Here is a 13,614-nt window from a genome sequence, read left to right on the forward strand (position 1 = left end):
CAGGGAAAGAATAAAGTCTGAGCAACTCAGTTACACTTGGAAATATCCAGGCTGCTGATTTTATTTATTTATTTATTTAAACTACTTTCATCTTTATAGAAGCATTACATTCATACAGCTTTTTTTTTTTTTTTTTTCCTTAAATATCACATAACAGCTGCGAGTGCAAGCAGCTTACTCTGACTTACATACTACATGAACAGAGGTCTAAACACTTAATAGTGGCTAACAGCTCAAGAAGCTAAATTGAGACAGGCTCAGGTTTTAGCAAACACTGGAGCACCTGCCACAAGAAATGTAAATGGAATGTGAGACTCACACCAGTCCCCTTTCTCTGAATTTGCTGCATGTGTAATTATTAGCTTTCCCAAAGATTAAGGCAAAAGTAATCTTACTGCTAAAACCACTTGAATATGCCCTGACAGCCTACTTCTTATTCACTAACATGTTGGACAGAAATTCATCTCAAATCTGCATTTGATTTCTTAATTCAGAAACTAAAATAATCCTTTCATGTAAACCTTTATTTCCAGAGGGATCTCAAACAGGCTGTTTTATTCCTGCCACAAGACTTCAGCTTTTAATTATGGACTCTTATTGCTGCTGAAACAGTAAAATCTGACACAGAAATGAAAAGTTTTCACAATATTTGCATGTTTTACTACAGGTATGGTTTCAGTCCCAAATAACTTACAATTCAAATGAAAAAAACAACAACACAAAAAAACCCCTAAATCCACAAATAGATAATGTATTCATGTGTATAAAGATGGATTAATAACAGATATGGAAAAAGCTGCAAGAGCTAAATCCTGTACACAAGATTCAGAAGGCTTTAAGGTTCTTGAATAACTTGGTAAGAGATACTGGGGACAGTGATGGATCCCCATCAGCCAGCATCTAGGGCTGCTTTACTCCAGGTGCCTCATACGGAGCCACAGGAGGAGTCTGCCAGTACTTGGTAACTGTTTGCCAGGTGACACCTTCACACACAAACTGCTTCCTAAGGTACTTTAGAGAGTCACTTCTACAGAAGAGACTTTTTGAAGAACGAGAGAACCTTTTGTCAAATTTGCCCCAGAGAAGGTAGGTGAGGAGTGAGGCCAGGAGGAATGACCTGCCTCATGCATCAGCAGTCCTTACAGGAGGCAGAAAAGCCCCTTATGGGAGCAATTAGAAAGTAAGAGCACACAATATCTCTCACTTATTTATTAGTTTAAAAAGACAAAAAAGCCAAATACATTTAGTACCTTACAAATGTGACATATCAATACTTCTCAGAAAAGGCATACAGCTAACTGCTGAGCAGTTTGTCCTTGTACCTGAACGCATTATATTCCCTCAGAGCCATTAGGCCAGCTCTGCACTCTCAGCACAGCCTCTGTGCTTGCTGCCCTTCCCTCACCTGTCTGCATGGAGAGCAGACCCATGACCTACTTTACTGCATCTATCGTTCTTCCACACTTCAAACTTCGTGAGGGATTCAAGGGAACTAAAACCAACATGAAATCAAATAGCTCCCAAAGCCACCCTCCTCCACAAAGCTTGCTGTGTAGATGATGATCTATTATTTAGGAATAGCTTCTGGACAATCTCATATTATCCAGAAGGTCCCTATGTGGTTTCAGCAGAAAACTGCTCACTCCAGGGAGATGATAGAAATGATGTAAGCCTGGGCTGTATTATCAGGCAGAAAACATCGTGTTTAGAAGACTGATACAAAGTGGAATGGAATTGTGCCTGAAAAGAAACAGCCTTCTGATGCCAGCATGCCTTACTCCCCAGTTCCAGCCACAATGTCTTGGCCTCAGTGCTTACCAGTGATAGGAACAACTCACTTGCCACAGTTCCAAAGATCTGTAAGACCTTGTACACAAGAGGCATCACCAGCCCAGTCCTTTCCTTCCTGCTCTGCTCATTGAAAGGGATAGATCTCACACTCTAAGTACCTCTGTGCAAAGGAAGTCTGAATTTCCCAGCACAACCTACACCATGCTCCTCCGTACCAACGGGTAGGGTACCGTCATTATGTGGAGTGTACACTAAAGTGTAAATTTACACTTTATGAGCTATTCTAAAATCTGCCCTGCTTAATAATCTGTACCAGCAAGAAAACACTTTAAAGTGTCTCTCACAATTAAACCCAGGCACAACCTTGTATAAATCAAAATTTTGCTACCATATCAAAACGTTACACTGGGGCTGTATAATGTTGCCCATATCCTCATTACATGCTACACTAATTACTACCAGCAGATTCAGAATTTTCTGCACATTAGAGGCTTTTAGAGGAGCTATAAAAAATTTCAGGCACCATTAATTTAAATTTGTATTGAAATTTCCTTTTGACAGATGGCCAAAAATTACTTATTATTTAGAGTACCAGAGCTGCCTGTTTGCACATTAGAAGAGGAAAGGGAAAAATTAAAAGCAAGAAAGAAATTTATGTCACGTTCATTACCTGTTAAATGTTAAGGAGTATTATCCTGTATGAATAAATTATTTCATACAAGCACACAGACTCCAGCTGCTGGCAACTGGCTGACAAAAAACATCTCAAGTCACATAGCAGATGATCATAAAAAGCCTCTCTTAACCAGGAGCCACTTAAGGGAGGACAGATCGATAGAACAAGCAACTAACTGCTACTCTGGGCATCACTAAAAACATTTAAGGAAATTAGCAAACTATTTCACCTTGCAGAGCTGGAAGCAAGCCCTGTAATGCTGACACACAAGGCAACTCACAACCTGAACACAGTATGAGACAAACATTTACTTGTCGTTTCGAAATAAATTAGTACATAGTGGTGACACCCTCTTCTCAGTCTCAGAAGCTGTATGGATAACAGTGTGTTTGAATCATTCTAAGTAACTTCAGAACAACCAAAATTGGCCTTTTCACATAAACACCACCACATATTTTCATATATTCATACTTTCATATCTATTCATACCAGCATAAAAACTCAACATCCTACAGATATTAAAGGAACAGGACTAATACATTTAATATAATCATATATTTAAATAATATACTTAGTTATATTTGATACACTAGTAGTTCTATTCATTCACCCTCCTGAGTGAAAGGTCTGTGATTTCAAGTATCCAGGTAAGCAAATCTACTTTAAGAAATAAAGTGTTTTTTATATTCACAGGTTTAGATATCTGCCTTACCTGTACTTTTTTGTCTACGTGCAGGGACAAAAGGAAAAAGAAAATCTACTAAAATTATTTGCTCAGAGAGAACAAGGGATGTTCTGCCAAAATCGTCATTAATCTGTGCCTGCTTTCACTGCACAAAGCAATAATTCCAGTTTCTAGCTCTCATGACAAAGAAGACGAAGTGAAATCCGACATGTTGTTTTCCTATGTTTGCAGATAGACAGCTTCAATGCCTTCACTGCTCACAGTAAAAACTGACAGTTCCTGTCAGCTCCCAGTTCTTATGCAGAACCATGTGGCTAACAGTAAAATTGACAACAATCGGCTCCATTTCATTCTGTGGGGACGCAGCAAAGTTGCCAGTGGCAGAATGAGATATGTGGGGATGTGCACAGGGCATGTGCCCACCCACAGGTGCTATAAAAACAAGGGCATGTCTCCATGCACAGCAACCCCCAGGGGACAGGACTCTGGCAGGCAAATCCTAGCACTGTGCTTCTCCTGATTCTGTATTAATCATGAGCTGAGGACAGAATCACACAATATCCTCAGTTGGAAAGGTCCTACAAGGATCACTAAGTCCTACTTCTGGCACTCCACAGGACCTCCCAAAAATCAAACCATAGTTCTGGGAGCACTGTGCAAACACTCCTTGAAACTCTGGCAGCTTGAGGCCATGCCCACTGCACTGAGCAGGCTGTTCCATGCACACTGCCCTCTGGTGCAGAACCCAACCCTAACCCCCAGCTGCCCTCCCCTCACACAGCTCCATGCCGCAGTCACACAGAGCAGAGCTCAGCGCTGCCCCTCCGCTCCCTGCGAGGAGCTGCAGCCGCCATCAGGCCTGCCTTCAGCCTGCCCTGCTATGGGCTGCACGCACCCAGGGACCTCGGCTGATCCTCACACACCTTTTCTCCAGACCCTGCATTATCTTTGTAGCACTCCTTTAATGCTCTGTAATGGTTTTATGTTCCTCTTACATCGTGAAGCCCGGTGCTGCACCCAGTGCTGTAGGTGAGGCTGCACAGCACAGAGCAGAGCAGACAGCCCCTCCCCTCGCCCGCTGGCAGTGCAGGGCCTGCTGCACCCCAGGTACGGTTGCCCTTTGGGCTGCCAGGGCACACTGCCGGCTCATGTTCCTCTTGCTGTCAACCACAGTCCCCAAGCCCCTTTCTGCAGGGATGCTTTCCAGTCTGTCATCCCGCACTCTCTACAAACATCCAAGGCCGCACCATTCCAAGTGCAAAATTCAGCACCTGCTCTTGTCAAACTTCATGGGATTAGCAACTGCCCAGTCCCCTAATTTGTCAGCATCCCCCCAAGGAGCCCTTTCTACTCTCAAGGGAGTCAACAGCTACTCCTGTTTTAACATCGGCTACAAATTGGCTCAGTATGCATCCAAATCACTTACAAAACATTGAAGAGAACTGTCTCTGTAACGGAGCCCTAAGGGACATCCTGCTGACCATTCCTGGTAGTCTCATCAAAATACATCTAAGACCTGTGCTGTGAACACTTCTTCTGCTGTTTGGAAGAATAAATCACATATTTCTAAAAAAAAAAAAAAAAATGCTGAAAACTTGATGAATCAGTTGCAAGTGCTCACTAAGGTGGGTGCACATCTTGCCCTTTGTAATTCAAGCATCTCGTCCATTTCATACTCACAACCATCTTAGAGCTTGAGCAGCTTTCACAATCTTAAGGAGCATAAGATTAAGCTCTAAGCTGTAACTGCATCCAGCTTCCCAGGTCTGTGCAGGTAAGTGTGCAACTGGCAACAACTGCTTCTGCTGTAGGCTAGTAAATGGCCAGGAGCAGACAGGAGACTAGATGGATCCAGGAGAGGGCAGAGCCCTGATATACCTCCCCACTCATGGCATTAAAACTCCAGGAGCCTCTCTGAGACTCTGATGACAATGAAGCATGGACAGGAATCCAGGCACATATGTTGAATCACTGCAATACATACTGCTGAATGCTCAAAATTACATGAGCTGCGAGATATGTGTTACATCTGCTTATAAACACTACCATTCATAGGATAGTACATGTATGTGTGCTACAGAGTCATTCACAACCTGAAAACTGACTTTTGGAAGGGGAAAATAGGAATCTTATGTGCCTGCAGAACAGGAAATGGTAGGTTCTTTCTCTCCAGTCAGCAAACTGCTGCTGAAACAACAGCAATATGAGACCCCCACATTTTCTTTGCAAGTGACTCAGCCTTTCTATCCATAACTGTCTTGAGATGGCATCACGTAGATCTATCAGAATTTTGGTTTTACAGCTGCCAGGGACTTCTGACTGTTTCCATTTCATAAGCTTATACAGAGACTCATGGTTGCCCTCTTTACCATATCCAGAAACAGCCTTAATGCTGAGGAGCCAAAGAAGCAGGAGTGCTGTTGCCAGCCTCACTGCATACATGACTTGCAATTCTAGCTCTACCATCTAATGGGTGATAGACAGCCTATCTAGGACTCCGTTAATGAACATGGGAGTCATGGCCCAGTTTCGCCTGGTGACCACCACTATAGGCCATGTGTGCACTGGGCAGCTCTTTTGAACCACTCCTCCCACCTACAAAATGGAGTCCTACCTTGATGGAGTCTCTGTCTGCATGTGGAGAAGCCATCATGTGCATGGAGGACAGAAGACAGCAGCAGGAGATGAGGAGGAGAAGAGGAAAAAGAAAAATACCAGTTAGTTTACATAAAATTATACATTTATCATACTCGGAAAAACAGAATTCTAATATCTGTTAAATAATAAATTGCACATATGCTAGCTTTTTGCAGTTAATTATTAATATTTCACAGCCAAATTTATGAAACTGGAACTCCACCATTTAACACACCTTCTAGCTACCAGTAGGCAATAAATACTAAGCAATTAGCAAGTAATTCTTGCAAATGTTTTTAATTGTTTTTTTTTCCTAGAATAGAAGCAGGAGAATTAGAAGAAAAAGAAGAAAACAGAAATGAATGAAGCCATCCACTCATCTGGCAGCACTCACCTCTTTGGTGATCATTGTCATGGTGCTTTTTTTCATCCTTGATTGGGAGGTGTGACTGCCCTCCCAGCGCACTAGACAGTGCCAGAAGGCCAGCACTGCTGCCAATGGGCGGGATGGCTGGAGGCTGCAAGCCCGAAGGGTGCGGAGTCAGAGGTACAGGGAGACCATGTCCATGTGACAAATGCTGGGCCTGGAGTTGTTGCTGCTGTGAAAAATGAAACACAGATATTGAATTTGTTCAGGGAGCATAGGGCTGTTTGCCTGATCCCGTACATCAAACACCAGTCAGATCAGCCAATACAACTGACTGACTCAGGTATCAACACTCAACAACATCCTGGCATTTTATAAACGTCTGTATGTTTGGATGCAACACAGTCTGTAAACTTCGGGCTGAAATAACAAAAATGAAAAAAAAAAAAAAAGGAATTTTCCAGTTTTAGTAAAAATGGTGTTTTATTCCTCTGACAGAGCTATTATATTTTATTCTTGCTAGCAGAAACACACCATGTACACGTCTAATCAAAGCATATGTAACTATAACAGCAGTTATATAATGCAAAAAAAAAAAAAAAAGCTGAAAATTGAGAAAATTAGCGTTAAACAGTTCTCCCAGCGCTACTGCACAGCATGCAGTGAGAGTTAATTTGAAAGAGAAAACCTGAATTAACAATCCAGAAAAGGAAACTGGTTGCAGCCACCGTTTTAAGCCCTTTAAGTGTCCTCAGCGGTACTTGAGCAAATTACTAAAGAAAATCTAATGTAGCAAGGCTTGGGTCCTCCTGTAGGCTTGTTCAATAATGCTGAAATAATTGGGCACTCTGTGCACGTTTAGTGATGCTCGAATGGAAAGCTAGAGGCCTGCCCTTGTACTGTTCTCTAGCTGCTGACTCTGTGTTGTGACAGGTTTATTTGAGTGGGACTGTGATGCATGCACCAGTAACTGCGCTGACAAGAGTTTAAAGTCATTTTTACCAGTACACTGGCAACACATAGAGAAAGCCCTTGAGAGGGGCGAATTGGGAGTGCTTGACCTCAACCAGGACTGCAGCAAGCTCTGTGCTATACTAACCACTGTGGGTAGATAGTTTGTTGCTACTGAATGGGAAGGCCAGAAAAAAAGTTAGCTTAAATGCCTCTCAAGAAAGATATCTAGGTTCAAGGTTTACCCACCGATTGTCCAACTCATTCCAGCTCATTCAGTAACTAGATTAGCTCTGAAATTTTCTTTTAGCTTTCCAGCAGTCACTTCTTATAGCTCACAGTAAATCAAATCAGAAACCCTCTAAGATCGTTCTCTTCCCTGCATGTCTTCAAAAAGGACTTCGGAAGAGGAAGAAATAAAAACTTGTTTTGTATAAAAACCATTCCATCTGCAATTTCTTACTACATGGCTAAGCTCATACTTCTGTTTTTCATCTGAATATGAATTCATTTCCCACCTCACACTAGCTCTCTAATCAATCAAGAGATAATGTGCAGCCCACCTGATTGTTCCCTCCCCTCTTTAGCATGAATCTTTACATATGGGTGAGCTGAAAGTGAAAGAAAGCGAGTCACACGCAACATGTCACCTAACTCATGCAGTACACTGCACAGGTACATCCCTCAACACCTTCTTGTGAAGGTACGGATCCTTGTCTTACTTTTATAAATACAGCCCAGACTCTGGAATCTGAAAGGCGATGGCAAATACATGACACCTGATTTAGAGCAGTGCCAGGAACAGAAGATGAATGACCCAAAAAGAAGTGTGGAAAAAAAAACACAGAGAAACACAAAAAGTAAGGAAAAAAAAAAAAAAGAAAAAAAAAGAAAAAAAAAAAAAAGAAAAAAGAAAAAAAGAACAAGAAAGCCAGAAAGATTCTTCCAGGAGAAAAAAAGGATCAGACCTCTCACTGCCTGCAATCCTACGTCATTCAAGTAAGTATCCATTCTCATAGATGTATCAAACACATTGTTTCTCCGGTGCTCTGATGCAAGGATGCTTCATTGCTCAGAATTTAAAATCAACTATAACAAAATGAAACAAGAGCAAACTGTGTGTTGTTTAGCTTCAGGGTTTGACTGGGGCTTCCTTACAGCAAGGGAACAAGCTGGCAAATTGGATTTGTGGTGGACTGGAGGGATGTCAGAGAAAGAAAAAAAAGAAGATAAGCAGAGAAACAAAAGGAGTGGACAAAATAACCTGTGATAAAGAGTATCAGCTTTCATTTTAAATGCAGAATTCCCCAGTCCTTTTAAAAACATACTATAAACCAGTGCAAGAAGATGTCTGCCTGAATCTGCCAGGGGCTTGAAGCAATGAAAAGAGCCTAAGAATATCAGCAGTGATAGAGCTTCTGGCCTTGTTAACCATTTCAAAGTTGATCAAAAAATGCAAGGAAAATTGCACTCACTACACATTTCTGTACAATCTACAGAGAACCAACTCAATTTGCATTATATGACCTCCTCCACGGATATGGGATGATTTCCAAAGAGCTTGAAGTAAACTGCAATGCAAATGTAATCTTTTGCTGTTCTTTGTTGGGAGTTTCTCTACATAACTCAGCAACAAAGTAGAAGAGATTCTGCATCTTCAATGTGCCAAACATTCTTAACATCTCCCAGACATTATAAGTGCACTGAGAGTAGTATGTGTAACTACACATCAGTGCAGTGGCTTGACACTGCCCAGAACTGCATAGTTGACCAGGAACTGATGATTTCTCCACAGCTTGACTTGCAGAGATCTTTGAAACTAACTGAAGAGAGTGGGGAGGAAAGAAGAAAGCAAGCAAATAAAAACAACTAAAAAACAATGTTGCACTGACAAAGGAAGACTCAAGTTTAAAAAAAAAAAAAAAAAAAAAAAAGTGAAAATGCTAGGTGTATTTTGCTCTCAGAATACAATGCGAGGACAAAGTTGGCAGTAAACATGTCAAATAAAAAAAAGGAAAAAAAACAACAACCATAAATGATCATCTAATTAAGCCCCGTTTTCCAATAAGCATACTCAGGAAGGCAAAGACAGAAAATGGCAAAACCTTCTCAGCTGCCATTTCCAGACCTTTGACATCTATTACTATGTTCAAAAGCCCACAGCATTCACAGTTTAGTTTTGCTTTTTCACTCCCCATCAGTGTCACCAGTGAACATTAACTTCCAGGATGGCCTGTCTATAGCTGCTTGGTTACAGAGAAAGCTAGAGAAACACAGGCAATTCCTTATCCATTGGGCATCACATTAGCACCACAACACGATAAGAAAAAGACATGGGCTGCTCTCTCTCCCTCAAAAAGCCAAAGATACAGAGGAGTAAAACAAGTGACAGATATGCTCCCCACACAGAAACATTCCAACAGAGATAGTTGTTTACATTCATTTCTCCAATACAATGAATTTAGATCATTGCAACACAGAATAATAGAATAACAGAATGGCCTGTGTTGAAAAGGGCCTCAAAGATCATGTACTTTCAACCCCCCTGATATGTGCAGGGTAGCCAACCAGCAGACCAGGCTGCCCAGAGCCACATCCAGCCTGGCCTTGAATGCCTCCAGGGATGGGGCATCCACAACCTCTTTGAGCAACCTGTTCCAATGCATCACCACCTCTGTGTGAAAAACTTCCTTCTAATATCTAACCTAAACCTCCCCTGTCTCAATTTAAGACCATTCCCCCTTTTTCTATCACTATCCACCATCGTAAACAGCCACTCCCCCTCCTGTTTACATGTTCCTTTCAAGTACTGGAAGGCCGCAATGAGGTCTCCCTGCAGCCTTCTCTTCTCCAAGCTAAACAAGCCCAGTTCCCTCAACCTTTCCTCACAGGGGAGTTTCATAAAAATTTAAAATTTAAAAACCTGCAAGGAAAGCCTGAAAATGAGCCAATTGAGCAATCACTTAATTTTTTGATGTTGCTGTAATGCTTTCACTTCCCACTTCTCCATCTCCTCTTTAATTTGCTATTCTTAGTCATGTCATTTGTGAACCCTTACAATGCTGTTAGCTTTCCACAGTCCTAGCATATCTGAATGCACTATGCATGAAATCAAGTATGCATTTTCATAATGGGTGAAAATTTGCAAAGGCGGTACACCAGACTATATTTTGCTGTAAGTTTTCAAGAACTATTTAAAGAAAACAGCTACTACAAACACTCCAAATTCCTTCAGTTACCAAGAAATACACAATGCTGTTAGGTTTCAAAGTTTTTAAGAACTATTAGAAGAATAAAAATATAAGAGCAAGGGTAAAACCAGTAGTGAGAAAGAAGTCAAAAAAGAAAACTATTTTTGGTAATAAACTTAAGAAGATAGTTTGTTATTAAAATCTGTATTAAAATTTTGAGACTTATTAATATATATCAAATAGAGTATAGTTGCGACTTATCTGTTCTTGTTTTTTAAACTCTGAATATTCTCCTACATAGTCTACAGTAAAAAGGAAAAAAAATAATTCCCAAAGCCATGTCTAAGAAGTGAATAAAAAGGCTTTGCAAAAGATACTTACCTGAGCATCACTGATTTTTACAACTGGAATTATAAATATTGATGCTTTATTTAATTCTTATCCCCATACATCTTAAGAGATCAAATTTAAAGCAAAATATGAAAATAAATGCAATAAGAAATTAGCTTCTAATGCTCTCTTGTTATAGCCAGCACATCAAAAGCTTATTCTCCTGGAAAAGGTTCAAGTTTTTACTGGATACTTTCCAAGAGTCAAGTAATCTACCATCTTCCCCTCACAGACCCTGAAAGCACACAGCCACTATCCAAACAATCTGAACATACACCTCTAACCTGAAGGCATTTCTAAAGTTAACAAATGAATGCCTCAAAAAGATGTATCTATACACATGCACACACTACCCATACCTGCTGGGGAGGATCAGCAAAATATGAGAATAAGACAGCTCTATGAAATTCATCAGGTAAAGTGATTTCTTGTTTAAACAAGAGATTTGTTATTATGACAGCATAAATACAAAATGATAATTGAGATAAAGATTATTGAGATAAAAACAGTGGCTCAAGAATATAAAATATCAGTGTTTCAAAGACCAGTAAGAAATGGAAGCATTTTGGCATGGATAGCTATAGGTTTTATCTTGTTTTTATCTTTTATGCTTGTTCGCACCTCCTGATATTATCTGCACTGTATTTCTTCTCTTTTCTGGCATACCATTCCAATACAGTTTTTTTTGTTTTGTTTTTTGTTTGTTTTTCTTTTTATGTTAAGATACGATGTGGCAGAACAGCATAGAGGGAGAGTCATGCAATAGCATGGAATGACCCGGGACATACATGCACACCATAAAGAGGCTGTGGTACAGAAATAGGACCTTGAGACCAGTCTTGTAATAGAAGAGAGATCATTTTGCAAATAAGTGCTTCCAGTGAGAAAGGACAGTATCGGAGATTGGTAGGAAGTCTATATGCCAAATACAACTTCCCTGCAGCAAAATTAAGTGCTTCACAAGGACAATGAAAATATGGGATATAGAAAATCCAAGAAAAAGAATTCAAAAACTACAGAATTGAGGGGAAAAAAAGATAAATTAAAAGAACAACAATAAAACAAACAAACTCTAGGCAAATGCCAAAGTTCTTACTCCCTGAGATCCAGTAATTCTAATTAAGGAAAGGAAACTCCACTCAGAAAACTATGAGTAGAAGGGAAAAGTCAATAGTCATTAATAATTAGGGAAGCATTTATAGCTCCTACATAAGTAACTAAGAAACTATCAGAATCATATATTTGCAAATTGTCTCAAGTATCTTTAAAGTGAAATAAGAAGTCAATTCCAGAACTATACTGTTGGGATGAAAGGTAATACAGGCATAGAACATTTCCACTTCTAATGATATATACAGGAACATCTGCTCCTGTTACACATTTCACCAGGTGTCCTTCTTCAGATTTTTTTTTTTCTTCTTTTCACTCAGTGAAACAGCGTAGAGGGCAAAAGTAACAACAACAGGAGATCCACTAAGAAGTCAAACACCTGTGATTAAAGAGGCTAGCATTTCAGTAAAGAAAACAACTAACTCACTGCAAAGGGACAGGTGCATTTTTCCCCAGAATCTTAGAGTTCAGTAGTTCACTCTTCTGCCTGCAGGACTCCTCTCTCATTTTCAACAGAGAGAAGGCTCTTCAAAATCACTTTCTATTATCATCTCATATAGGGCAAAAATTCTTGTATAAATCATGCCACTTCAGCAATCTTCTTCCTTTTTGTTTCCCCACCCTCTTGCTAGCTTAGGAAAAGAAAATTTACATTAAGAGAAGGCAGAAAGCACCAAGTACAGCTGTGCTCAAGGTCTTATCAGAAGAAATGCTAGTGGCTTCCCATGTGCCACACATAAGACAAGTAAGTCAAATTTCAGGACAGTGAGTAGTGATTAATAGACTCCTTAGTTCTTCCAATGCTACTCTATGTTTTGTCATGGTCACAACACAGGAGTCCACACTGTGTTGAATTCTAGCAAGCTGCCTGTGTTTGGGATAAACACCTGGGTTGCTGGAATTGATCCATTCCTTCCAACCCATTCTATACTCAGAAGATTGCCATTTCTGCTGCAGCCACACTCCTGTGCAGACCACTGCAATGCCTACTCTTCCCAGTGGTGAGCAGTCTCTTCTCACAGAACAATGTTAGCTGTTAAGACACAAGGATACCATTCTCTCTCTCTCTCTAAGACTTGAATGAGTGTACTAAAGTTGTCTCTTTCTAACCTAGTGCCCAGCAGTCAACTAACCAAGACTTAGTGATTTCTTTTGCTCTAGTATAGCTTACCTGTTACAACAGCTTTGATAAAAGGTCTTGACAAGGATCAAACAATCTACATTTAAGTCACAACTCTGAAACTGTAAAAGGACCACTTGATCTATTTGCCTCAGCTTCTCCCAGGTATAAAACAGCTGAAGCAGTACTGCCTCATATCAGAAACATTACTAGAGGGGATTGATTCAATGCCTGTGATGCATTCACATATTGAAGAAGTTGTGAAAAGTCCAAACATGATGTGGAGAATTGTTTCACTAACAGAAGTAGAACATTTTGAAATATCAGAAACTTAAAAACCTCTTAAATTCCATCTTTCAAGACTAATTTTACATCTGGATATGAAGTATTTTAGTCTGCATCCTGATAACTAAAGTTCTTGCTCTAAATAGTATGATTGAAGACATATAAGAAACTACTCACATCTAGAGGAAAGCAAACGTTTAACTGATCCACTGTCTGGACACCTAATCCTCATTCATTGTGTAGGTAGTATCTGAAAACTTTAGAAGAAGTTTAAATGATAAACACATAGGCCTGCTTGTAGATGACTGCAGAACACTGTGGTTTGAAAACATGACACGGTAACATCAGCCTTCAGGCTACGTAGTACAGGAGGGATGTATGGGCTGCATTTCCACTGAGTATGTAAGCATT

At 40.2% G+C, this 13,614-nt stretch overlaps 1 protein-coding gene across 2 annotated transcripts in view; it reads right to left on the bottom strand.

The window, feature by feature from the left end:
- Positions 1 to 13,614, bottom strand: part of TLE4 (TLE family member 4, transcriptional corepressor) — a 100,339-nt gene that overhangs the window by 38,296 nt on the left and 48,429 nt on the right. Inside the window, exons 7-8 of one of the 2 annotated variants that reach the window (XM_052700767.1) lie at positions 6,184 to 6,388; positions 5,767 to 5,783 (exon numbers count right to left, since the gene is read on the bottom strand). In XM_052700767.1, the coding sequence (XP_052556727.1) occupies positions 5,767 to 5,783; positions 6,184 to 6,388 (222 nt within the window). The remainder of the gene's footprint in view (positions 1 to 5,766; positions 5,784 to 6,183; positions 6,389 to 13,614) is intronic. The other variant, XM_052700768.1, reaches the window with a different exon arrangement.

Source organism: Tympanuchus pallidicinctus, unplaced genomic scaffold (assembly GCF_026119805.1).
Source record: "Tympanuchus pallidicinctus isolate F22 unplaced genomic scaffold, pur_lepc_1.0 scaffold4, whole genome shotgun sequence".
Classification (NCBI taxonomy): domain Eukaryota; kingdom Metazoa; phylum Chordata; class Aves; order Galliformes; family Phasianidae; genus Tympanuchus; species Tympanuchus pallidicinctus.